This window comes from Rhinoraja longicauda, chromosome 5 (genome assembly GCF_053455715.1).
Source record: "Rhinoraja longicauda isolate Sanriku21f chromosome 5, sRhiLon1.1, whole genome shotgun sequence".
NCBI lineage: Eukaryota > Metazoa > Chordata > Chondrichthyes > Rajiformes > Arhynchobatidae > Rhinoraja > Rhinoraja longicauda.
Window position 1 is genome coordinate 74,302,359 of NC_135957.1, and position 24,451 is coordinate 74,326,809.

Here is a 24,451-nt window from a genome sequence, read left to right on the forward strand (position 1 = left end):
CCCCCTCCCCCCACTCGCAACAAGGACAGGATCCCCCTCGTTCTCACCTTCCACCCCACCAGCCAGCGGATCCAACATATCATCCACCAACATTTCCGTCACCTACAACGGGACCCCACCACTGGCCATATCTTCCCATCCCCTCCCCTCTCTGCGTTCCGCAGAGACCGTTCCCTCCGTAACTCCCTGGTCCACTCGTCCCTTCCTACCCAAACCACCCCAACCCCGGGCACTTTCCCCTGCAACCGCACGAGATGCAACACCTGTCCCTTTACCTCCCCCCCCTCAACTCCATCCAAGGACCCAAACAGTCTTTCCAGGTGAGACAGAGGTTCACCTGCACCTCCTCCAACCTCATCTATTGCATCCGCTGCTCTAGATGTCAACTTATTTATATCAGCGAAACCAAGCGCAGGCTCGGCGATCGCTTCGCTGAACACTTGCGCTCGGTCCGCATTAACAAAACTGATCTCCCAGTAGCCCAGCACTTCAACTCCCCCTCCCATTCCCAGTCTGACCTCTCTGTCATGGGCCTCCTCCAGTGCCATAGTGAGGCCCGCCGGAAATTGGAGGAGCAGCACCTCATATTTCGCCTGGGCAGTTTGCAGCCCGGTGGTATGAACGTCGACTTCTCCAACTTCAGATAGCTCCTCTGTCCCTCCCTTCCCCTCCTCCTTCCCAGATCTCCCTCTATCTTCCTGTCTCCACCTATATTGTGATTGTGGGTGATTTCAATTTTCCGTATATAGACTGGGAATCACATTCTGTTAAAGGGCTGGATGGTTTGGAGTTTGTAAAATGTGTGCAGGATAGTTTTTTGCAGCAATACGTAGAGGTGCCTACCAGAGAAGGGGCAGTGTTGGACCTCCTGTTAGGAAATGAGATGGGTCAGGTGACGGAGGTATGTGTTGAGGAGCACTTTGGGTCTAGTTATCATAATGCCATTAGTTTCAATATCATTATGGAGAAGGTCAAATCTGGACCAAGGGTTGAGATTTTGGATTGGAGAAAGGCTAATTTTGAGGAGATGAGAAAGGATTTAAAAGGAGTGAAATGGAAATTGTTGTTTTATGAAAAGGATATAATAGAGAAATGGAGGATATTTAAAGGTGAAATTTTGAGAGTGCAGAGTCTTTATGTCCCTGTTCGGTGGAAAGGAAAGAATAATAATTTGAAAGAGCCGTGGTTTTCCAGGGAAATTGGACACTTGGTTCGGAAAAAGAGGGAGATATACAATAAATATAAGCGGCAGGGAGTAAATGAGGTTCTTGAGGAATATAAAGAATGTAAAAGGAATCTTAAAAAGGAAATTAGAAAAGCGAAAAAAAGATATGAGGCTGCTTTGGCAAGTAATGTAAAAGTAAACCCCAAGGGGTTCTACAGATATGTAAATAGCAAAAGGATAGTGAGGGATAAAATTGGTCCATTAGAGAGTCAGAGTGGACAGCTATGTGCTGAGCCGGAAGAAATGGGGGAGATATTAAACAATTTCTTTTCTTCGGTATTTACCGAGGAGAAGGATATTGAATTATGTGAGGTAAGCGAAACAAGTAGAGTAGTGATGGAAATTAGGAGGATTAAAGAAGAGGAGGTACGGACACTTTTGAAGAATATAAAAGTGGATAAGTCTCCAGGTCCTGATAGGATATTCCCTAGGACATTGAGGGAAGTTAGTGCAGAAATAGCAGGGGCTATGACGGAAATATTTCAAACGTCATTAGAAACAGGGATGGTGCCGGAAGATTGGCGCATTGCGCATGTTGTGCCTTTGTTTAAAAAAGGTTCTAAAAGTAAACCTAGCAATTATAGACCTATTAGTTTGACGTCTGTGGTGGGAAAATTAATGGAAAAGATACTTAGGGACAATATATATAATTATTTGGATAATCAAGGCCTGATTAGAAACAGTCAACATGGATTTGTGCCTGGAAGGTCATGTTTGACTAATCTTCTTGAATTTTTTGAAGAGGTTACCAGGGAAATTGATAAGGGCAAGGCTGTGGATGTTGTCTATATGGACTTCAGTAAGGCATTTGACAAGGTTCCACATGGAAGGTTGATTAAGAAGGTTAAATCGTTGGGTATTAATAGTGAGGTTGCAAGATGGATTCATCAATGGCTGAATGGGAGATACCAGAGGGTAACGGTTGACAATTGTATGTCAGGTTGGAGGCCAGTGTCTAGTGGAGTGCCCCAAGGATCTGTGTTGGGTCCACTGTTGTTTGTCATTTACATTAATGATCTGGATGATGGTGTGGCAAATTGGATTAGTAAATATGCAGATGATACTAAGATAGGTGGAGTAGTTGATAGTGAGGTAGATTTTCAAAGTCTACAGAGAGACTTGGGCCTTTTGGAAGGGTGGGCTGAAAGATGGCAGATGGAGTTTAATGCTGATAAGTGTGAGGTGCTGCATTTTGGTAGGACAAATCAAAATAGGACGTACAGGGTAAATGGTAGGGAATTGAGGAATGCAGTGGAACAGAGGGATCTGGGAATAACTGTGCATTGTTCCCTGAAGGTGGAATCTCATGTGGATAGGGTGGTGAAGAAGGCGTTTGGTATGCTTGCCTTTATAAATCAGAGCATCGAGTATAGAAGTTGGGATGTAATGTTGAAATTGTACAGGGCATTGGTGAGGCCGAATCTGGAGTATGGTGTGCAGTTCTGGTCGCCAAATTATAGGAAGGATGTCGACAAAATGGAGAGGGTACAGAGGAGATTTTCTAGAATGTTGCCTGGGTTTCAGCACTTAGGCTACAGAGAGAGGTTGAACAGGTTGGGTCTTTATTCTTTGGAGCGTAGAAGGTTGAGGGGGGACTTGATAGAGGTTTTTAAAATTTTGAGAGGGACGGACAGAGTTGACGTGGGTAGGCTTTTCCCTTTGAGAGTGGGGAAGATTCCAACAAGGGGACATAGCTTCAGAATTGAGGGACAAAGGTTTAGGGGTAACATGAGGGGGAACTTCTTTACTCAGAGGGTTGTGGCTGTATGGAATGGGCTTCCGGTGGAAGTGGTGGAGGCTGGCTCGATTTTATTATTTAAGAGTAAATTGGATAGGTATATGGATAGGAGGGGATTGGAGGGTTATGGTCTGAGTGCAGGTAGATGAGACTAGGTTAGGGAGAATGGTCGGCGTGGACTGGTAGGGCCGGACAGGCCTGTTTCCATGCTGTAGTTGTTATATGTTATATATATATATGTTATATGTTATATCCTTCCTTTGTCCCGCCCCCCTGACATCAGTCTGAAGAAGGGTCTCGACCCGAAACGTCACCCATTCCTTCTCTCCCGAGATGCTGCCTGACCTGCTGAGTTACTCCAGCATTTTGTGAATAAATTATTGCACACAGGGATGGTCTCCCTGCATAATAAAAGACATACCTGCAATACAAGAAATACGGGCGGCACGGTAGCGCAGCGGTAGAGTTGCTGCTTTACAGCGAATGCAGCGCCGGAGACTCAGGTTCGATCCTGACTACGGGTGCTGCACTGTAAGGAGTTTGTACGTTCTCCCCGTGACCTGCGTGGGTTTACTCCGAGATCTTCGGTTTCCTCCCACACTCCAAAGACGTACAGGTATGTAGGTTAATTGGCTGGGTAAATGTAAAAATTGTCCCTAGTGGGTGTAGGATAGTGTTAATATACGGGGATCACTGGGCGGCACGGACTTGGAGGGCCGAAAAGGCCTGTTTCCGGCTGTATATATATGATATGATATGATATGATACTTGTCAGATAGATTCCGTGAGAGCTGGGTTTGAAGCACAAGGAGAATGGACACTAATAGAGCTTCAGAAAATGTCAGAAGAATTTTTGCAATTCTTGTTTTGTACATATTTTTTATGCTGAAGAAAGTTTATTTTGATCAAAACGGAAGCAGGCTAGGTATATTATTTCTTCAATTTAGGAAGAATGAGGTCATATCACTGAAACATATGCACTTTTCTTCAGATACAGCAGTTGTGTGGAAATGTTTCTCTTTGGCTAAGGTGTGTCAGATTGAGGAGATAGCCATTCCAGGACAAAGATCGCAACAATTTCTTCACTGAGGTGGTTAATTCATTGGAATTCTCTATCTCAGGTGACTGTAGAGGCTTAGTCGACATAAATGCATTGCAAAAATTAATTGGTTCTTAAATCTGAGGGAACGAAAGTGATGTATGGTTAGTTCAGGAAACTTTTAAAAGTTTAGTTTAGTTTATTGTCACGTGTACTAAGGTACAGCAAAAAGCTTTTTATTTCGTGCTATCCAGACAGCGGAAAGACTATACATGATTATAAGCAAGCCGTCCAGTGTACAGTTGTTGGATAAAGGGAATAACGTTTTAGTGCAAGATAAAATCCAGTAAAGTCCAATTAAAGATAGTCCAAGGGTCTCCAATGAGGAAGAAGGTAACTCAGGACCATTCTCTGCCTACAGAGGGGAAATGACACAGCTGGCGTCCTGGTGCCATCGCAACAACCTGCAGCTCAATGCTCTCAAGACAGTGGAACTAATTGTAGACTTTAAGAGATCCCCCTCCCCTCCCCCCACTCACCATCAACAACACCATAGTCACATCTGTGGAGTCATTTAAGTTCCTTGGAACCATCATTTCCAGGGACCTTAAATGGGGGGCCACCATCGACTCCACAGTCAAAAAGGCCCAACAGAGGATGTACTTCCTGCGGCAACTGAAGAAACACAATCTGCCACAGGCAATGATGGTCTAATTCTATACTGCTATCATTGAGTCCGTCCTCACCTTCTCCATCATGGTCTGGTTTGGTTCAGCCACCAAGCACGACATCCGGAGGCTGCAACGGATCGTTCGCACAGCTGAGGAGGTTGTTGGCTGCAACCTTCCCCCCATTGACGAACTGTACACTGCCAGGGCCAGGAAGCGAGTGGGCAAGATCATCTCTGACCCCTCTCACCCTGGCCACAAACTCTTCGAAGCACTTCCCTCTGGAAGGCGACTCCAGACTGTCAAAGCAGCCACAGCCAGACATAAAAACAACTTTTTTCCACGAGTGATAGTTCTACTCAATAACCAAAGTCTGTAGTTTCTTTTTTGCTCTGGTTTATTTTCACCCACATGTTTAGACCGTAATGTTGTATCCTTATTGTTTTGATGTGGTTATGCTTTATCCTTAATTGTTAACTGTATGTTTGTGTTGTCATTTGTGAGCGGAGCACCAAGGCACATTCCTTGTATATGCATACTTGGCCAATAAACATTCATTCATTCATTCAATCTCTAGTTATTGATAGGATGAATCAGTTGCCTGATGATAGCTGGGAAGAAACTGCCCCTGAATCTGGAGGTATGCATTTTCACAATTCTGTACCTCTTGTCTGATGGGAGAGGGGAGAAGAGGGAGTTACCGGAGTTTATGCAGACTACAAGTTCAGCCACAATCTCCTTGAATGGAAAAGCAGGAACGAGGAAAGGCTGGGTCTTCTCCAAATTCTACTTCGCCTTCCAGGTGCAGCCTCGCCAGGATCATTTATTACTAGTGGGGCACTTTCACGACTGTACCCCAATCCTCTTGCAATGAAGGCAGCATTTGTCTTCTCCACTGGTTGTTACACCTGCATGTTACCTTTTACTGATTGGTGTACCAGGACACCCAAGTCTCTCTGAACACTGTTCAAACATCTCACCATTTTAAAGAAATACTTTCGACTTACCAAAATGGACAACTTCACATTTTTACATATTCTTGTTTGGACAACTTCATATATTCTATCTGTCATGCCTTAGCCCACTCAGCCTTTTACATTGAGAAACTGCACATTTAAATTTGTCACAGACAAAAAGAAAGCCTCATTAAATATTTTTTTGGTATTGCAATATCTTAACGTCTGTGTTACTAAACAGGCCACACAAGACCAAATCCTGCCACCATAGGATGAAAATAACTCAAAGAAAATCTACTATCAATAAACACAATGTTAAATAACAATAAACATTCATACCACAGAATAAACCCAGCCAACCTTACCCAAATTTACTTCAGTCCCACAGCAAAGTGTAAAGTGGCATGTAATAAATGCTTTTACTGACCACAGAACTCTACTATAAAGAGTGTTTAATCGTCATATACACCGAAAATGAGTTTTATTTAATAAAATTCATAAAATACATAGCTACGCAGCAAGAATTTTTTTATTAACATGGTTTACACCCGATTGCCTACTTGGGTGCTAGACAAGGTAGACACAAAATGCTGGAGTAACTCAGCGGGTCAGGCAGCATGTCTGGAGAGAAGGAATGGGTGATGTTTCGGGTCGAGACCCTTCTTCAGATTGATGTCAGGGGAGTGGGCCGGACAGAGATAGAATGTAGTCGGACAGTAAGACTGGTGGGAGAACTGGGAAGGGGGAGGGGATGGAGAGAGAGGAAAAGCAAGGGTTATTTGAAGTTAGAGAGGTTAATGTTCATGCCGCTGAGGTTATATCAGCCATCGCACACAGCATATAATCCTCCATCATTTTTGCCACCTCCAATGGGATCCCACTACTGCCCACATCTTCCCATCTCCACCCCTTTCTGCTTTCCGCAGAGACCGTTCCCTCCGCAACTCCCTGGTCAACTCGTCCCTTCCCACCCAAACCTCTGCCTCAGAGGGCAGTGGAGGCCAATTCTCTGAATACATTCAAGAGAGAGCTAGATAGAGCTCTTAAGGATAGCGGAGTCAGGGGGTATGGGGAGAAAGCAGGAACGGGGTACTGATTGAGAATGATCAGCCATGATTACATTGAATGGCGGTGCTGGCTCGAAGGGCCGAATGGCCTCCACCTGCACCTATTGTCTATTGTCTCCCCGGGTACTTCCACCTGCAACCGCAGGAGATGCAACACCTGTCCCTTTACCACCCCTCCTCGACTCCATCCAAGGACCCCAACAGTCTTTTCAGGTGAGGCAGAGGTTCATTTGTACCTCCTCCAACCTCATCTACTGTATCCGATGTTCCAGGTGTGGACTCCTTTATATCGGCGAGACCAAACGCAGGCTCGCCGATCGTTTCGCTGAACAGCTCCACTCAGTCCGCCTTAACCTACCTGATCTCCCAGTGGCTCAGCACTTTAACTCCCCCTCCCATTTCCAATCTGATCTTTCTGTCCTGGGCCTCGTCCATTGTCAGAGGGAGGCCCAGCGCAAATTGGAGGAACAGCATCTCATATTTCACTTGGGCAGCTTACACCCCAGCGGTATGAACATTGACTTCTCTACTTCAGATAGCCCTTGCTTTCCCTCTCCCTCTCTCTCTCTCTCTCTCTCTCTCTCTCCATCCCCTCCCCTTCTCAGTTCTCCCACCAGTCTTACTGTCTCTGACTACATTCTATCTGTCCCACCCACTCCCCTGACATCAGTCTGAAGAAGGGTCTCGACTCTAAATCTCACCCATTCCTTCTCTCCAGAGATGCTGCCTGACCCGCTGAGTTACTCCAGCATTTTGTGAATAAATACCTTCGATTTAAACCAGCATCTGCAGTTCTTTCCGACACATAGGTGTTAGACAATGATGTATAAGGGCAACTCTTCAGTCTGATGCTGCCTGACCTGCTGAGTTACTCCAGCATTTTGTGAATAAATACCTTCGATTTAAACCAGCATCTGCAGTTCTTTCCGACACATTGGTGTTAGACAATGTATAAGGACAACTCTTCAGTCTGATGCTGCCTGACCTGCTGAGTTATTCCAGCATTTTGTGAATAAATACCTTCGATTTAAACCAGCATCTGCAGTTCTTTCCGACACATTGGTGTTAGACAATGATGTATAAGGGCAACTCTTCAGTCTGATGCTGCCTGACCTGCTGAGTTACTCCAGCATTTTGTGAATAAATACCTTCGATTTAAACCAGCATCTGCAGTTCTTTCCGACACATTGGTGTTAGACAATGATAAGGGCAACTCTTCAGTCTGATGCTGCCTGACCTGCTGAGTTACTCCAGCATTTTGTGAAATAAATACCTTCTTCGATTTGTACCAGCATCTGCAGTTATTTTCTTACACTAGGACAACTCTAATGATCCGAAGAAGCTAAAAACCGTGTTCAGTACATTCCCAAAGCAACACAGCACCAAACCATTTTGGGATCTCGAACAACTACAACAACAAAAAAGCGGATTCCCTGGCCTACAGCAAGTGGTCCAAAATGGAATTTAAACTGGAGGTGGCATCACACACATATCGGTATTCCACATTCAACTGTATCGTGCTGTCGGCAATAAATCCACCATAAAAAGGCAAAAAATAATAATAAATCTGCAATATTACCACATAGCGTTTGTGTTCACCCTACATGAACCCTCCCACCCTCCCCTGAAGCTATACTGGTTTTGTTTAACGGTTATATAAAAACCCAAGGCTGTTTCATAAACAGTCACTGCTTTTGAAAAATAAGCTCAACTGCACTTTAGACAAACATTTTTTTTTTTAAAAACACAACACGAAACGAGCAGAGAGCAAAGGAAGGGGGTGGGTGAGTACGAACCGGTAGCCATGGTCGCGCCGTGCAGATTCCACACCTGGGGTGTGAGTGAGTGAGTGAGCGAGGGAGCGGGCGGGCGGGCGGGCGGTGCTGCGGCGGCGGCGGCGCCGGCGGCGCTCAGCTGAACGTGCAGCCTCTAGCGACGCGACGCGACGCAGTGCAATGCAATGGAACGTCGAGAGAGAGATAGCAATCAATAAAAGGCTATAAATGTATTGCGTGAATATATATATATATATATATATATATATATATGTACTGGGGCATATCGACCCATGCATTGTACACTTGTTTTTATATTCATGCATTTTAAATATGTATGTTATGTTCTATACTTTGGCAATATAATGAGGTATCTTATCATGACATAAAAGTATTTTAAATTGGAATTTTTTTGAATTGAGGCGAAATCCGGGCCGCGTTCCAAAATAGCCCCGAGCCAATGACACGCGCTGCGGCGGCGCACGGCCAGCACGAGCAACGCCTTCCACCTGCCACCCTGCCCCAGCCCTTACCCCCCCTGCCTCCCTGCCCTTCCACCCTGCCCCCCTACCCCTGCCCTTCCACCCTGCCCCCCTACCCCTGCCCTTCCCCCCTGCCCCTCCACCCTGCCCTTGCCCCCTGCCCTTCCACTCTGCCCCTCCCCCTGCCCCCCTCCACCCTACCCCTTTCCCTACCCCCGCGCCCTGCCCCTCCACCCTGCCCCCTCCACCTGCTCCTGCCCCTCCACCCTGCCCTTCCACACTGCCCCTCCACCATGCCCCTGGTCCCTCCACCTGCTCCTGCCCCCCAGCCACTGCCCCTCCACCCTGCCCCTCCACCCTGCCCCTACCCCCCTTCCCCTGCCCCTCCACCCTGCCCCCCTGTCCCAGCCACCCTCCCCCTGCCCCCGCTGCCAGGGAGCCTTACCTTACTTCACAACAAAGATACTAGAGTACCAAGATAGACCACTCGACTCTGAAAACTGTAGGGTAAATTTCAGCGCCATTTTAGTAGGCAGATTCTGTGGCAGTGTTCACAACTCAGAATTCTTCGTATATAAATTGTTTGCAAACAATTATTTTTGTTCAACTTCTTGGATACGTTTATAGTTGACATTTATAACTATTTCTTGAAGAGTTGCTGCTTCGTGATCTTTAAACTTTGCATGTTACTAATTGAATATTTGCACTAGAGACCCACTCTGTATCAGGCCAATTGGTCATATTTAATGAACTGTTCTTCTTTGCTTTCTCTATTAATTTTAATTTCACCTCCACGAGCTGTATCTTTTTGTTTTATTTTAAAAAGTCATGGAAGCAGAGATTAGGCATTTGCAAACAATAGTATGCTGTATCCACAATATAATTGAAAAGACATTTAACTTAATACTTATAGAGCCAAGAAAATTTGAATTGGTGAATTGCTTAGTTAAAAACTCTTGACAGCCACTAAAATGACCAATGCTGCCTGATGTGGTACAGAAGCATGAATCCAATTCAAATAGACACAGTGGTGGAGAGGGGGGAGGGAGGGAGAGGGGGAGGGAGGGAGGGAGGGGAGGGAGGGAGGGGAGGGGGGAGGGAGGGGGGGGGGGGGGGGGGGGAGGGAGGGGGAAGGAGGGGAAGGGGGGGGTGAAGAGCTGGTAATAAATCAGGACCTGATCTTTTCATTGGTTAGCTGATATGCGAAACAGTGCAAACCTGTATATCTCACACTCAAAATGATGTAAATCTTACCATGAATGGAAGAAATAAAAAGTGTTATCCTTGTTTATGAAGTTCATTTTTGAATTATGTAAAATTGAAGGGGGTTGTCACAATATACTGCTAACCCACAAATGTGTCGTTATGAGATATTCCAATTTGAAAAATCCATAAATCACAAAAAAAAGGTGTCTATGTTATTTGACCAACCTATCGGTTGAATTTAAATATGACAATTTTACAGGTTGTAGGATAGTGGGTAAGGATCGTGTTAATGCATATAACTCATTTTTCACAAAAGTGAGGGTTAGCACTATATTGCACCGACACCCTCAATTATATGTTAAATTCAAAACTAAACTATGGTAGTAATGTACATTATTCATGTCTAAAGCTAGCACGTATATCAGTGTAGGTATGTATGCATTGTAGCGAGTCTGGAAGCGGATGAGTGTTGCAGACAGAGTTTATTGCATGGGCAAAAACCTCCGTGACAATCGCAACACCCAAAACTGTAGACAACTAACAAAACGTCTTCTCTAAACGGAGTTCAACACTAGACTGCTTGTCCCTCCCATGCTGGCACACCTGGTGACATTGCTAGCCAATCCGAGGGTTCGAACTCTTCCAGCCAATCCCTATGTCCCTACATGACCCCCCCAGAACCCTCGGTACAGTACCTAACGGGCACCCGGACCGCCCGCCCTGAACGAGTACGGAGAGGGGAGGCCGGTACCGGCAGCGACGAAGGAGGCGGGGAGGGCCCTGCCGGTGAAGACGATGGGGGCGCCTCCGGAGGGGAAGGCAGGGGGGCACTGCAGGTGAAGGCGATGGGGGCGCGGCTGGAGGGGGCAGAGGAAACACGGCCGTGGGCAGCGGAGGCCCGAGCGGTGGGAGAAGAGACGAAGCTGGGGAAGCAGGTGGGCCGGCCAGAGGGCGGCCCCGGCGAGGAGGTTGGCCCACCAGCACGGGACGGTCCTGGTCCAAGTGGGCCGGTTTCAGCCGGGAGACAGAGACGAGCTCCTGTCGGGTGCCCACTTGTAAAGTGAAGGTGACCGTCCCCCTTTTCAGCACCTGGAACGGGCCCTGGTAGACCGGCTGCAGAGGGGGGCGATGTGAATCCCGCCGGAGGAAAACAAACTCGCAGTCATGCAAGTCTGCCGGTACGTGTGCTGCGGGACTCCCGTGGCTGGAGGCCGGGACTGGGGCCAGGGAACCTACCCGAGCCCGAAGAGAAGCCAAAACTGCCAGTACAGACGACGGCAGGGCGGAGGATAAGGGAAGAATGTCACCCGGCACCCGCTGGGGCGAGCCGTAGACGAGTTCCGCCGAGGAAGTACCCAGATCAGACTTAGGGGCCGTGCGAATGCCGAGGAGGACCCAAGGCAGCTGGTCAGCCCAATCAGGGCCGGTCAGCCGGGCACAGAGGGACGCCTTCAGCTGTCGGTGGAAACGTTCTACCATCCCAGGGCGGCACGGTAGCGCAGCGGTAGAGTTGCTGCTTTACAGCGAATGCAGCGCCGGAGACTCAGGTTCGATCCTGACTACGGGTGCTGCACTGTAAGGAGTTTGTACGTTCTCCCCGTGACCTGCGTGGGTTTTCTCCGAGATCTTCGGTTTCCTCCCACACTCCAAAGACGTACAGGTATGTAGGTTAATTGGCTAGGTAAAATGTAAATTTTTTCCCTAGTGGGTGTAGGATAGTGTTAATGTACGGGGATCGCTGGGCGGCACGGACATGGTGGGCCGAAAAGGCCTGTTTCCGGCTGTATATATATGATGATATGATGATCCCGTTAGCCTGGGGAATGATAGGCGGTAGTCTGCTGCAAGCGAGACCCATACAGCTGCGCAAGCGCGACCCACAGGGATGAGGTGAACTGGGCGCCCCGGTCGGTAGTGATGATGGCCGGGACGCCGAAACGGGCAACCCAATGTAATGTCAGGGCCCGTGCACAGGTGGCCGCCGAGATGTCCGACAACAGAAAAGCCTCCGGCCAACGAGTAAAACGGTCGACCGCCGTCAGGAGATGAGTGTAGCCCCTAGAGTAAGGCAATGGACCAACCAAATCCACGTGAATGTGGAAAAAACGGACGGGCGGAACCACGAAATTCTGGAACGGCTGGACGTGGCGGTGGACCTTGGAGGTCTGGCACGGGACACAGGCGCGGGCCCAGGCGGCCACCTGCTTCCGCAGGCCGTGCCAGACAAATCGGGCGGCCACCATAGCTGAGGTCGCCCGAATGGACGGGTGTGCCAGGCCATGAATGGCCTCAAAAACCTTGCGCCGCAGGGCGGTCGGCACAACCGGGCGAGGGCGGGGAAGGGAAACGTCACACCAAAGTGTGGTACCTGTAGGGCCGCACGCCACCTGGGCCAACCGCAACCCTGAGGCGGTGGAGGCGTACGCTGAGGCAATATCTTCCAGGCGCTGAGCCTCCGCTAGCTCCTGAAAATCCACCTCGCCCCCCACCGCAGCTACAGAGGAACTGGCCGGCTGGGACAGGGCGTCAGCAACGGCGTTAAGCCTACCCGCGATGTGGAGAACATCTGTGGTGAACTCCGAAATGAGGGTAAGGTGCCGTTGCTGGCGGGCATACCACGGATCAGAAACCTTAGAAAAAGCAAACGTGAGGGGTTTGTGATCCGTGTAGGCAACAAAAGAGCGGCCCTCCAAAAAATAACGGAAATGGCGAACAGCTAAATAGAGGGCCAGGAGTTCCCTGTCGAAGGCACTGTATTTCAGCTCCGGTCGTGTGAGCTGCCGGCTGAAAAACGCCAGGGGCTGCCAGTGACCATTGACCTGTTGCTCTAAGACCCCACCCACCGCCACGTCTGAGGCATCCACCGTCAGGGCCGTGGGGGCAGAGGGGCGGGGGTGCACGAGCATGGTGGCGTTGGCGAGGGCCAGCTTGACCGCATCAAAGGCCGCCTTGGCAGCTGTGGTCCAGACCAACTCAGCGGGGTTACCCGCGAGGCATTGAAAAAGGGGGCGCATGATCCGGGCTGCCGCAGGCACGAACCGGTGATAAAAATTCACCATGCCCACGAATTCCTGCAAACCTTTGATGGTGGTAGGGCGGGGAAAAGAGCGGACAGCGTCCACCTTAGCGGGCAAGGGAGTGGCACCGGCCGGTGTGACCCGGTGACCCAGGAAATCCACCGAGGACAGGCCGAACTGGCATTTGGACGGGTGGAGGATCAGGCCGTGGTCCTGTAGCCTCTGGAACACAGTGCGAAGGTGGACCAGGTGCTCTTGGACCGAACGACTAGCGACCAGGATGTCATCGAGATAAATAAACACAAAAGACAATCCGCGACCCACATGATCCATGAGACGTTGGAATGCCTGAGCCGCGTTTTTTAGACCGAACGGCATGCGCAACCACTCAAATAACCCGAACTGAGTAATCGTAGCCGTCTTGGGAATGTCCGGTGGGTGGACAGGGATCTGATGATATCCCCGCACCAAATTGATCTTTGAGAAAACCGTAGCGCCCTTGAGGCTGGTAGAGAAGTCCTGTATGTGAGGGATCGGATAGCGGTCCAGCCGGGTGGCTGCGTTAAGACGCCGGTAATCCCCACATGGTCTCCACCCCCCCAGATGCTTTAGAAACCATATGCAAGGGGGAGGCCCACGGGCTGTCTGAAGGACGAACAATCCCCAGCCGTTCCAAATTCAGGAACTCCTCCCGAGCCATGGCCAGCTTGTCGGGAGCCCGGGCGAATACAGGCGGCCCCTCGGTAGGGATGAAGTGGACGACACCGTGCTTAGCGGAAGGGGCATCGAACCGCTGTACGAGGAGCTGCGGGAAGTCGGCGAGGACCGCAGCGAACTGATCGGGAGCTGTGGCGATGGCCCGCATCGACGGGCAGGGTGGGGCGGCGGGGAGAGGAGTAGCAGGCCCCACGCTGCTCACTGAGGGTTGCAGGCCCTTCCCGCGGACGTCTGCGACCAACGAAAAAGCCCAGAGGAAATCCGCACCCAGGATGGCCTGGCCCACGTCGGCAACGATGAAATCCCAATGGTAGGTCACTGACCCGAAGGACAGGGACATGGCCCTCTTGCCGTAGGTGCGGATGGGATTGCCGTTGACCGCAATGAGGGACGGGCCTTTCCTACCTGCTCGAACTTCGCAGCCGTAGGGAGGCACAATGCTAACGACCGCTCCCGTATCGACCAGGAAAACGGTGCCGGTACCTTGATCCATGACGTAGAGGCGGCGATTGCGGCCGACCGAGACTGCCTCTATATTCGATCGGCCGAGGCATTTCCCGAAAAGGTGCACGGGGCCCTGCAATTTCGGGCTTCACTGCCCCACCGCTTGTGGAAAAAACACCAGCCGTGCCTGTGTGGCTCTGTTGCCTGGGCCCGCTGCAAAATGGCGGGCGCTCCCGCTTCGTCTTGGCGGGCTTTTTGTAAAATGGCGGCCAATGCGCCGCCATCTTGGCCGCGCGGCCGGTCGCTCCTAGGCCTTGAAACCCGATTTACCGAATCGTCTGCCGCCGAGTCCTCTGTTACGAGCGCGTCAGCCTTCTCCGCGAACGCCACCGGGTCTTCGAAGGAGACGTCCGCCAAAACCTACCTGACGTCCCGAGGCAATTTCTCCCGGAATGCCGCCTCAAACACCATGCAAGGTTGGTGGTCGCCGATCAAGGTTAGCATTTCGGTCATCAGGACAGACGGTAGCCGGTCCCCTAGCTCCGGTAAATGCAGGAGCTTCAGAGCCTGCTGTTTTTGGCTGAAACCAAAAGTCCTCAGCAGGAGCTTCTTGAGTCCCTCGTATTTCTCGGTTTGGGGGGGGCTGGTCAGGTACCGTCCCACCCGCGCGGCCACCTCGGGCTGTAGGCAGCTTACCAGGTGGTGGAACTTCTCTTGGTCCTCCGAGACCTTCTTGATGTGGACCTGGGACTCTGCCTGCACGAACCACAGGTGCGGCTGATGAGCCCAGAACGGAGGCAGGTGAACGCCGACCGCGTTCGGCTGCTCGCTCCTTCTTGCGACATGTTCTTGTGATCGTTGATCACGTCGGGGTCACCAATGTAGCGAGTCTGGAAGCGGATGAGTGTTGCAGAGTTTATTGCACAGGCAAAAACCTCCGTGACAATCGCAACACCCAAAACTGTAGACAACTAACAAAACGTCTTCTCTAAACGGAGTTCAACACTAGACTGCTTGTCCCTCCCACGCTGGCACACCTGGTGACATCGCTAGCCAATCCGAGGGTTCGAACTCTTCCAGCCAATCCCTATGTCCCTACAGCATTACATTTTATTACACTAATATAGAATGAAAAGAATCAAAAAATATCTTGACATGTGTTCATAGTTATTTTATTCACAATATTAGGGTTTCTGAAAATAATTTTGATCTCACTGATTGCGAATGTGTATGGGTCGGCCCTCATGAAATGTATGTGAGAGAACAGTGATCATGATAGGGAGAACCATGTGCTGAGAAGTGTGTGCATGACTGATTATATATATATAATCAGTCATGCACACACTTCTCAGCACATGGTTCTCCCTATCATGTGAGAGAGGTCGAATCGCTTTTTACATCATGTGAAAAATAAGTTGAAGAGAGAAATACAGCAGGCAGTGAAGAAAGCCAATGGAATGTTGGCCTTCATAACAAGAGGAGTTGAGTATAGGAGCAAAGAGGTCCTTCTGCAGTTGTACAGGGCCCTAGTGAGACCGCACCTGGAGTACTGTGTGCAGTTTTGGTCTCCAAATTTGAGGAAGGATATTCTTGCTATTGAGGGCGTGCAGCGTCGGTTTACTAGGTTAATTCCTGGAATGGCGGGACTATCATATGTTGAAAGACTGGAGCAACTAGGCTTGTATACACTGGAATTTAGAAGGATGAGAGGAGATCTTATCGAAACGTATAAGATTATTAAGGGTTTGGACACGTTAGAGGCAGGAAACATGTTCCCAATGTTGGGAGAGTCCTGAACAAGGGGCCACAGTTTAAGAATAAGGGGTAGGCCATTTAGAACTGAGATGAGGGGGAAAACATTTTAAAATAAAAAAGAACAAAATGTGAGTTGATAGATAAGATATATTCTGCATTTTCATGGTTTCATCACACACCCTGTTCCCCCACAACACTGATTACACTGCGAGTGGCACAGCGAATGGCTGGTTTTGTCAACTAAAATGGCGGTTGTTCCGCTCTATTGCACTTCAGTATAGGCGATTTCAATGGAGTGGTCTATCTTGTTACTCTAGTATCTTTGATCATGCTTTCTTTGTCACATATGCAACTGCACAGTGAAATTATTTTTGCATTCATTACACATGCAGGCTCCGCCATTTTGGTGCCATTATTCAAAGTCCAATGTCGGCCAGGGCGATCCATGTACTGGAGCAGCTCCTGGCGAACCCACGAACCTCTCTTCTCCACTCCTCGCCCGGCCATCTTTGTGTCCGGGGACACCTCTGGATGCTTTCTAGAAAGTGTTAGAAAGAGCTCTTAAAAATGCGGAGTCAAGGGATATGGGGAGAAGGCAGGAATTGGGTACTGATTGTGGATGATCAGCCATGATCACCATGAATGGTGGTGCTAGGTCGAAGGGCTGAATGGCCTACTCCTGCACCTATTGTCACTTCCTGCAGCCTACCTGAAGGCGCTGGAGGCATTACCCCTCCTACCGGCCCTTGCTCCTCGCGTCCGACTACTACAGATCCTCCTTGTTACGCCATCCGACAAATCGTTGAGCGGTTCCCCAATCCCGTTGACCGCCGAGTCTTCGGGCGAAGTCCCACCGGACTTTTGCATGTTCAATGATCCTTTATTGTCACGTGTACAGTGAGATTTGATTTACCATAGTCATACCAAAAAAGCAACAAGATACAAAACTACATAAAAATTTAAACATAAACAGCCATCACAGTGGCATGTGAGAATCCCCAGGGCACACAGCATAAGCAGAGACCCACAGCCATCAGTTCAATGTCCGGGCCACACACACGCTCCTTCACCGTGATGTGACCAGAGTTGTACCAACCGCTGTCACTCTCTCTGCAGTTCCTGTCCGCCGAACAATCAAAAAGCCGTCCACACTCGCAGCAGACTCCAGGATGTTCTCATAGCACGATATCCCCGCAAACACCGAGATCACTGCACTCATGACACTCCCTCCGAGTCCCCACCAGTGCAGGCAGCACGTCCATCTTGTTTTTTGGCGACCTCACATTCCTCACTGTGATGGAAGGCGAAGAACTGAACTTTTACCTTCTTCCTCCTTTTCTCCCGCGGACAGGGTGATCGAAACATCTGCAGTCGGGGAGATCAAAGCTCCCGCAGTCGGCGATTGAAGCCCTCGAAACGGGGTGATCGAGGCTCCCACGATCGGGGCGGTCGGAGCTCCTGCGGTTGGAGCTCCCGAAGCCGATCCCTAACAAAGGGACCGCAGTGCGGACGGAGATACGATACGGAAAAAGTCGCATCTCCGTCGAGGGAAGAGATTTTAAAAGTTTCCGCTAACCCCCTGCACATAATACAAAACTAAAGATACACTAAAACACAAATAAAACAGACTAAAAACAAACAAAAGAAGAAAGGGACTAGACAGGCTGTTGGCGAGGCTGCCACTTACAGTGCCACCCGGTTGTGAGCTATGGAAACCAGGATCAAGAGCTGTAAGATATATTTGGATAACAGCAAGAATCTTTAGACAAGCTCAAATGGAAGGAATCAGAAGAATAATTTTATCTTGAGTAAACGTGTAAACAAATTAATTTGATATTAGACATCATTCATAAATTTTACTTCCATTCAATGGTGAAATTTCAATACTAAATTTGTGTAAATGGAGTAGTTTGAACCACACAGATTCCCTCTAGATTTTACAGACTTGTTGGTATTGAGGAGGGGGGGGGGAGAGGGTGCTGCACCAATGCAGGAGAGGTTTGGGCCCCAAGGGTCCACTTGGTCTGGTTTTATTTTTAAAATGCACTTAATCATGAAGCCAGCAGGAAGAAGGGAGCAGACACACAAATCTGGAGTAACTCAGCGAGTCATGAGATTCCTCTGGAGAAAAGGAATAGGTGACATTTCAGGTCGAGACCCTTCTTCAGACCTTTACTTTAGTAAAGAGGATCTTTACTTAAAAAAACTGGCTACTCTACTCTTGGTTCATAGATTCATAGTTATACAACACGGAAATAGGTTCTTCAACCCACTTGTCCATGCTTACCAAGATGTCTATCTAAGATTTTCCCATTTGCCTGCATTTAGCACATGACTCTTTATACCTTGCCTATCCATACATTTGTCCAAATATCTGAAACATCGTAATTGTGTCTGCCTCCACCACCTTCTCTGGCAACTTGTTCCATATAACCACCACTCTTTGTATAAAAACCTTGCCACTCACATCCCCTTTAAACATTTCCCCTCTCACCTTAAACCAAGGCCCTTGAGTGCATTGACACCATCTTTCTGCTACCCTGCCCCCAAAACTCCTCACTTTATGCATTCAGTAACTGAATGCATATACTCTAATTAGGCTTGAAATCCGTTTAAGACAGTGTTTACATTTACAATAAGCTGTTCTTACACATTTTATTTCATTAAGATTCAGTAAAGCAGCTTGATTCTTTTCATCCTTTGGATAACGTGTGAACTTTGAAAAAATGTGATCTTCGATCTCCTTAGTGGTGAATCTTCTCAAACAGTTGCACCTTTTATGGTGGGGAATGATGACAAGATTGGTCAGGCAAATTGGACCGAAGGGCATGTTTCCATGCTCTATGACTCTACAGGTCCCAGTACTTCTAAAATTATTTAAAGGATTTTTCCATGTGCTTGAATTTAATACTCCTAATCCACAGCCAACATCTTTTTAATCCACATGTTTTATCAACTTTATTCAAGAGGTCATAGATTTGTGCTAGTGCATGCTAGCGTAACAAATTCTACTGCAATATGAAAAATAAGATTGGAGCTGCAAAATATTGCAGATCTGCATTTTAAAAAAATCTTCATTTTCTTCTAGCTTAATACTAAATCTGACAATCTAAAGCCATATAGATGTTTAATAATAATAAAAATAGTTGTTAAAGCTTTTTGTGGATGCAGGAAGCTCAGCTTTATGTTTCATCTACAGCTCTTGTTAAGTTGAATTTGATCACTTGTGTGGGTTCTGTAACATTTCCACCACGAAGACCAGCATAGAAGACCTGTGGCCTGGGCACGTTGCAGGAGTTCTCTCGTTTTGTCTGTACTGCCTTATCCTTAGGAAGGTAGACTTGGGAAGTGTTGTCTCTTCTCATGTGGCTGAGAGTTGTCTGCATGTAACGTGTGACCTTCTGCCGCAGGTTTGCCTTGAAAAATTCAAAAATACAGGATGCCGTTTACCCCGTGACTTACTGCATTCAATGTCAATCACCACTGTTAATACAGTTTTACAGAAACAAAAATTAAATGCAAAACACCAAATGCCGGAGTAACTCAGCGAGTTAGGCAGCATCTGTGGAGGGAATGAATAAGAAACGTTTCAGTCAGAGGAAGGGTCTCGAACCCAAACTTTGGCCTTCCATTCCCATCACAGATACCGCCTGGCCTACTGAGTTACTCCAATACTTTTTTTGCTCAAGATTCCACCATCTGCAGTTCCAACAAAAATCATCAATAAGTGGGATTATATTGTGGTGGGATTTTTTAAGGCCTAGCTCCCAAGGTCAGAGCCATGAGAAAAGATGGAAAATGAATTTTGGTGTGACATTTTTTGTCAGATATCTTTCTCCTGCTTTTTTAACCAAAATTCATTTATGTTACAGTTGTACAACACATTGGTGAGAACACATTTGGAGTAATATGTTCCCGTCATCCGGCTATAGGAAGGATGGCATAAAGCTGGAAAGAGTGCAGAGAAGCCTGCACTCTGTCCACGAGGATGTTGCCAGGACTCGAGCGCCTGAGCTATAGGGAGAGATTGGGCAGGCTAGGCCTCGATCCCTTAGAACTCAGGAGGCTGTGAACCGATCGAGGTGTATAAGATCATGAGAAGAATGGATAGGACACTAGGGTGAAAGCACACTCTTTTAGCCAGAATAGGGGAATCAAGAACTAGAGGACGTAGGTTGAAGTTGAGAGGGAAAAGATTTAATAGGAACCTGAGGGCCAACCTTTTAGCATAGAGGATGTTGGGTATATAAAACAAGCTACACAAGGAGGTAGTTGAGGCAGGTGCAGTGACAACATTTAAAAGACATTTGGACAGATACACGGATAGGAAAGGATTAGAGGGATGGGATGGCGGGAGGGGTTGAAGGAGAGAAATAGGGGGAAGTCCAGGTGGGAGAGAAGAGGGGGAGAAAGAGAGGGGGGGGCCAGAGAAGTTGGCAGACGAGTTGTGAGAAGTTAACTAAAATTGGAAAATTCAATGTTCATACCGTTGGGTTATAAGCCACCCAAGCGGAATATGAGGTGCTGTTCCTCCAATTTGCGCGTGGCCTCATGCTGGCAATAGAGCAGACCCTGGACAGAAAGGTCAGTGTGGGAACGGGAAGGGGAGTTAAAGGGGAGCAACTGGGAGATCCGGTCAGCCTTGGCGGACCGAGCGTATGTGTTTGGTGAAATGGTCACCGAATTTACACTTGGTCTCACCGATGTTAGAAACAGTGCCCCTGCCAGCTTGGAACAGATGCTCCTAGTGCTAACCAGTCAGTGGAAAGACTATACATGATTCCAATCGAGCCATCCAGCATGTACAGATAAAGAGAATAACGTTTAGTACCAGATAAAGTCCAGTAAAGTCTAATTAAAGATAGTCCATGAGTCTCCAGTGAGGCAAATGGTAGCTCAGGACCACTCTCTAGTTGTTGATAGGATGGTTCAGTTGCCTGATAACAGCTGGGAAGAAACTGTCCCTGGATCTGGAGGTGTGCGTTTTCACACTTCTGTACCTCTTGCCTGATGGGAGAAGAGGGAGTGCCCGGGGTGAGACGTCCTTGATTATGCTACTTGTTCATCAGTTACTGCGTTCCTTGGATAACAATATGAATCAAAGTGATGTTGTACATCTCCTATACATGCCAGGCATATTTTACTTTTATGATGATGTACATAACCCCATCTAACAGTGGTTTGGTTTGTGGGTTCAATATCTTAACAGAGTTAATGGAAAATATACAATCCTACCATTTGTATTGCTTTTCTTCTTAACTCCCACTCATTCCATTCATATGATCTAACAATGTTTGGCTCCAGGATGTGAGTATCAGTTTGTGTGGCACTGTCACATTTTGCAAGGCGTCTCTTGCATCTTTCCGGCTGGGATTTAGGAAGAAAATACGGGGAGAAAAGGCAAATACTAGAATGAAAAACTGGAAACAGTTTAGTTTATTAGCACGTGTACCGAGGTCCAGTGAAAAGCTTTTGTTTAGTTTATTGTCACGTGTACCGCGGTACAATGAAAAGCTTTTGACTTGCTCTGCCTTCTTCAAATGGTGAGAGATTGTTTATCATGTTTCTACCTTCGAACCAATCACCCCCGCTCATGGCTCCAGATATGCCATTGTAAAGAAGAACTACCTAATAAATCACAGTGAATTTATCCTCCTTTCTCCTCTATTTGGCAGCTCTTCAGCATCTGGCTTCAATGATCATGACAATGATTTCAGTGAAGCATTCAGCACCGGTTGCTTCAGCACCAAATCTGATTCTATAAATGCACGAACGTCTTCTGTCAAAGATAATCAATAGTAATAAGGAGTGTGAATAAATTGTTTATTTGCTTCGGTTATTCACAGGTAACTTGCGTAATTTAGTGCTAATGCAAGTGTAAACATTGCGGACAGAATGGTTGCTCTGTGTGAAAATGCTAAATTTCTTGAAGGATAACAACAATCCCACTTTGCCCCTTAAAACTATAAAACATTGAATAGTACAGCACTGGACCAGGTCTTTTGGGCCACACCCCCATGCCGAACCTGGTGCATTTGCCTCTTTCTGTAATCTGTTTACATATCCATTTCTCAATCTCCTGGCTATTGGGAGGCCTACAGTATAATCCCATTTTGCCTCAGTGGACGAACCCTCCAGTATACCCTTTCTGAGTGCTGCCATGATATTCTCCCTGATTAGCAAAGCAACTCCTTCACCTCTTTCCCCTCCCTCTCTATCACGTCTGAAACATCAAAACCTTGGAGAGTCGAGCTGCCAGTCATGTTCCTTTTGCAACCAACTCTTTGTAATGGCTCAATATCATAGTTCCCAGCACTGATCCAGGCTCTAATTTCATCTTTTTTATTCACGATACTCCTAGCAAGCCCAAAGTGTACAAGTTTATGAAAAATAATTTCCTGTCTGACCCCATTTCCTTTTACTTCATGATCTTAGTTCTATTAGGGAGACATAAACAGGAATAGGTCATCCCGACCTCAGATCAGTTCCACAATGTTCATAACCAAATTATATCTTCATTCAATCCAGTTGCCTTTCCTACACATCCTTACACGATTTTGCCTGGTGAAAATGATCAACCTGAAAGGTAGTGAGTCTGAAGAAGGGTCTCGACCCGAAACGCCACCCATTCCTTCTCTCCAAGATGCTGCCTGACCTGCTGAGTTACTCCAGCATTTTGTGAAACCTGAAAGGTAGCATCCTTATGATTTTTTTCTAGAAAAGAGTCCCAGACATCTACTATCCTTTGAATTGAAAGGTATTTCCTAACTCTTCTTCTGAAGGATCTGGGTCTGATTTACAAATATGTTTCTTTTCTAGACTCCTGCACCAGCAAAAAATGTTTCTCTCCATTTAACCCAACAAATGTTTCCTTGGAGTCAATTCAGCATAAAGACACGTCAGGGAGGAGGCCCACCACCAGCAATCAGAGATGGACATTAAATACTGGTCTCATATGTGAGTGAATATTTCATTAAAATCCAAAATACCTTAACAAAGCCCTCTCTTATCCCCTGTACAATACCTCCACATAATCCAACTTTTGGGGCCCTGGTAATATTTTGGTGAAGCTTATTTGCAGTTCTGATAAGGTCAACATAATCTTTTGAAGACGTGATACTCAGAAATGTTCACACCACATCTCAGGTGTATTAACCAGTATTCCTTACAGCTGTAGCAAAGTTTCCCCTTATATTCCAACCCCCATGTTTAAAAAATTAATAATCTTCCTTATGATTATAATCTGCCTTATGATTATTTTTGTACATCATTTCAGTAATGGGCCAAATGGATCATTAAATCGCTTTGGAAGACTATTGTAAAAAAAAAAATCTATTTTGATAATATCTATTTCTAACTATTTGATACAAATTAAATCACCTCACACTGTTGGAATCTGTCTGCCACAATTTAGCCCACTCACAAAATCAATCAATGTCACTTTATAATTTTTTTATCTCATTTATACTGCTCACTGATCTTCGTGTCATTAACACATTTGGATACGTAGCTCTTCATTGCGTTATCCAAGCCGTTAACAGATATCGTCGATAATTAAAATGTCAGCACAGATCTTTGAAGGAAATCAATGTGACCTCCATCTGTAGGCACCGATTCTTGAATGGAAGGAACTTTGGAACATAGTTTAGTTTAGTATATTGTCGCGTGTACTGAAGTATAGTGACAAGCTTTTGATTGCTTGCTATCCAGCCAAAAAAAAGAGTATACATGAGTATAATAAAGCCATCCACAGTGTACAGCTGTTATATCTTTGCACTAAATGTTGTACCCTGTACCCTTTATTCTTTAACTTTGAAGTCCGATTAAAGATACCTCAAAAGGCTTACGTGATATTCATGCTCAAGTGGTATTATATTATTTTAACACTGTTTTGGGGCTTATGCAGGTTCTTTAGCAGGTTCCAATCCTTGATTTAGTATTAATCTAATAAAAACACATTTGGTTTATCAGGTGAGGGCAGATGTTTGCCATGTCGGTGTCTTACTTGATAGCATGAGACCTCATGTGGTCTGAAGTCAAGGTCAATGCCGAGGGCACGCAGAACATATCTCTGCATATCAAAGAATGTCACCGCCTCCACCGTGCAGGGCATAGAGAAATCCTAACAAAGGAAACTGGGACATTGGATAATAACTAAACTCCATAAGTGCAGCTACCAAAAATTTAGCTTTGTCATCAGTTGTTTAGAGGAGGATCGTGCAGGGTGGACTGGATTTCTTGTGTACCTATCTACAGGAATATCTGCTACCTTTTCTTCTTTAGACTTTAGACATATAGCGTGGAAACAGGTCCTTCGGAACACTGAGTCCGCGCCGGCCAGCGATCACCCCGTACACTTGCA

The 24,451-nt window shown here is 47.1% G+C and overlaps 2 protein-coding genes across 2 annotated transcripts in view; both read right to left on the reverse strand.

Annotated features, from left to right (window-relative positions):
* The window catches only part of slc35a1 (solute carrier family 35 member A1), a 38,604-nt gene extending 30,044 nt beyond the window's left edge, over positions 1 to 8,560 (reverse strand). The window contains exon 1 of the mRNA XM_078399808.1: positions 8,490 to 8,560. Within this exon, the coding sequence (XP_078255934.1) occupies positions 8,490 to 8,499 (10 nt within the window). The 5' untranslated portion in view covers positions 8,500 to 8,560. The remainder of the gene's footprint in view (positions 1 to 8,489) is intronic.
* A 10,115-nt stretch (positions 8,561 to 18,675) lies between these two features.
* The window catches only part of cfap206 (cilia and flagella associated protein 206), a 30,323-nt gene continuing 24,547 nt past the window's right edge, over positions 18,676 to 24,451 (reverse strand). Inside the window, exons 11-12 of the mRNA XM_078400231.1 lie at positions 21,325 to 21,456; positions 18,676 to 19,505 (exon numbers count right to left, since the gene is read on the reverse strand). Coding sequence (XP_078256357.1) covers positions 19,272 to 19,505; positions 21,325 to 21,456 — 366 coding nt within the window. The 3' untranslated portion in view covers positions 18,676 to 19,271. The remainder of the gene's footprint in view (positions 19,506 to 21,324; positions 21,457 to 24,451) is intronic.